General features: G+C 35.7%; 1 protein-coding gene across 1 annotated transcript; it reads right to left on the reverse strand.

Annotated features, from left to right (window-relative positions):
• Positions 1 to 1,817: 1,817 nt before the first annotated feature.
• LOC113331923 lies at positions 1,818 to 2,303 on the reverse strand. Its single transcript, XM_026578561.1, has one exon. It carries the CDS (start codon positions 2,301 to 2,303, stop codon positions 1,818 to 1,820), a length of 486 nt encoding a protein of 161 aa, XP_026434346.1.
• Positions 2,304 to 2,785: the final 482 nt, after the last annotated feature.

Below are 2,785 nucleotides of genomic sequence, written 5' to 3' on the forward strand. Positions count from 1 at the left end.
ATTCAAGTCTAATCGAATGCCTTAACAAGAAATGCTAGTTAACTAACCTAGTATTTGGCTTGTTTAAAATTTAACGGTCTAAGTTATATGGATAACTAGAACCTGATGAGAAAAATAAAGTTATCTTTATTTTGGTCTTATCGAATGAAGCGATTGTATTTGTACAATCAGTTTAGCAAAGGAACTAATATTCTTGGTTGATTTTTGGTTTGCTAAACTATTTGGGAAAATTGCTTCGGGCAATTATTTCCATGATAACATATCAAAACATAATTACTTTGTAGTTTCGGTTTTGATATTGGTTATCAAAAATGATGTGTGGAACCCTCGTGCTTGACTCAACAGGTTGCAAGTCTATTTTGAGATTTGTAAGATCCTTTTCGTGTTGTCCTTTATTTTTTAATTTCTTTGTCATTTTTTGAAAAAAAGGGGGAGAAATATATGGAATAAACAAGTGATGCTGGTGTCAATTTATATTGATTGGTATCACTAGGGAAGAAGGACGTTGGTGCTTGAACGTTTATCTAACGAATGAGGAAAATCATAGACTAAGGGGGAGTAACATATCATATGATTTGTTATAACAAAGATGTGAGGATTGAAAATATACCTATCTCCTTTAGGGAGAGTATGAGCTTTGTTATTATAATGTCAACAACTGTTGCATTTTTAAGGATTAAATGTATGCAGGTTATGTGCTGTTGAATTCGGGAATCAAGCGTATGTGTAATGAATTCTTGTAATTTGTTTATCCATATGATTGTAAGAGTTTTGTCACTAAAATTGACAAAGGGGGAGATTGTTAGAGCATAGCTCGGTTGAACCCACCAAGCATTGGTATGTCAAGTTTGGTTGTCATATTTTAGTGAACCAAAACTCATTTAAGAGTCGCTTGATTAAATGTACTAGGGTCAACTTCGTATAGGTTAGCTTGAAAGTATTAGGATTTGAGACATTACAAGTATTGCGAAGACTTGAAGAAGTGAAGAAGTAAGGAGCTACTACCACAACATCATCCTTCCACTTGAGGTTGGTGATATTTGACTTGAACTGTTTCATTCCCTAACGTATCTTTCAAGTCGTGCATATTGAAAACAAAACTGCGAAGCATGAACACTCTAGATAGATATAGTATTAAGGAATATAATACGAGGTTTATTGCTTAACCATTAAACTTTGTAGATAAGACATCGACATAATCGTTTGAATGCTATTGTGATTATCTATGGGTATGAGGTGAGGATTTCATCCTAGGAAACAATGTTTTTACATGTGTTTTAAGGAAGTAAGTTCATGAACTTTGTTTGTGAATCGAAAAGGAAATCGCCAGGAGTTATTAGGATTGTTCTTCATTGCATATCTTATGAACGACCAATATGTGTGATTAGTATAACCGCTCATGACTTGTTTGTATTCTTGGTAAAACTATTCACATGAGGCCTGACTTTTGTATTGGTATGACTTTTTATTAGTGAAACCGATCTTAAGTAATCACCTAATGGTATGATCGAGTTTGTGTAGTTTGTAAGACCTAACACTGGGTAAAGGGGAACCGATCCTAGTAAGAGGTGCAATACATCACAAAGGGGAATCGATCCTTGTATGGGGTGCAACAAGGTTTATAGCATAAAGGGGAACCGATCCTATGGACATGTGCAACACGTTTTTAGGCAAAGGGGAACCGATCCTATGGACATGTGCAACAAATATGAGTTAGATTTTTTTTTACTCGGTCAATAAATAGATTAAAAAAAGCAAAAACTATACAGGTCCTAGGCCAAATAGAAGCTAACCAAGAGGCCACCTTCTAAACAAGCCTAATTAAAACGGAAATAAACCTCACCCGGCCATTCCACAGAAAGCATAGAGATTGGCCTCCCCTCAGAAAACTCAAAAATGTCTTCAGCTAGCAAACAAGCTTGCTTTGCCAAAGCATTAGCTGAAAAATTAACTTCTTTATACTTATGAATATAACGAATGTTGGAATAAAAATTCCTAGCTAATCTCCACTTCTGCCTTAGTTGCCATGGAAAAGCATCATTCTGGAATGCTTGAATGCAACTCATCGAATCAGATTGCACGCAGAGTTTCCGCATATTCCACCTTTTAGCCAACATAGCCCCATAAATAACTGCGCACACTTCTGCAAAATAGTTGGTCTGCATGCCAAGACCAACACTCAAAGCCCCCAACACCGCTGCATTTGCATCCCGAAAAGTAACACCAGCACCAGCAAAAGAAGTCGAAAAGTTAATTTTTGTGAAGCAAATTGCGCATCCAGGGAAATATGAGTTAGATACCATATATATGTGGGGAACCGATCCTAGTACCTAGTCAACCGAATTTTGGAAAGCTAGTGTGACTATGCACAATACTCACATGGAGGTAGAACCGAAACTTGTTTTGGTAGAACCGTTAAACCCATGATTTGTGATTGAGAGTTCTTAATCAATCGCATAGCTCTTGAAAGTCATATGAACCAATTCTAAACTTGTTTGGAAGCGTGGTAAATCGGTTTCAAGTGTGTAAGTATGAAAGAGGTCTTACAAATTAAGGATGTCGACACACTTTGAACACGTGCATTTATGCGTATCTTTTATTGTTCAAAGATATTCCTTAACAGCTAAGAAGGAAGTAAATCCCAGGATCGAAATTAAATAAGTTAAGAATCTTTTAATTAAGGTTTTTAATAATATATAGAAAATAAGAATTAGTAATGTGCATTTGCTAGTTAAAGATTTTCCAAGGAGATTTTCGGTCAATATTTTGGACAAAGCATTCTCAC

Source organism: Papaver somniferum, unplaced genomic scaffold (assembly GCF_003573695.1).
Source record: "Papaver somniferum cultivar HN1 unplaced genomic scaffold, ASM357369v1 unplaced-scaffold_128, whole genome shotgun sequence".
NCBI lineage: Eukaryota > Viridiplantae > Streptophyta > Magnoliopsida > Ranunculales > Papaveraceae > Papaver > Papaver somniferum.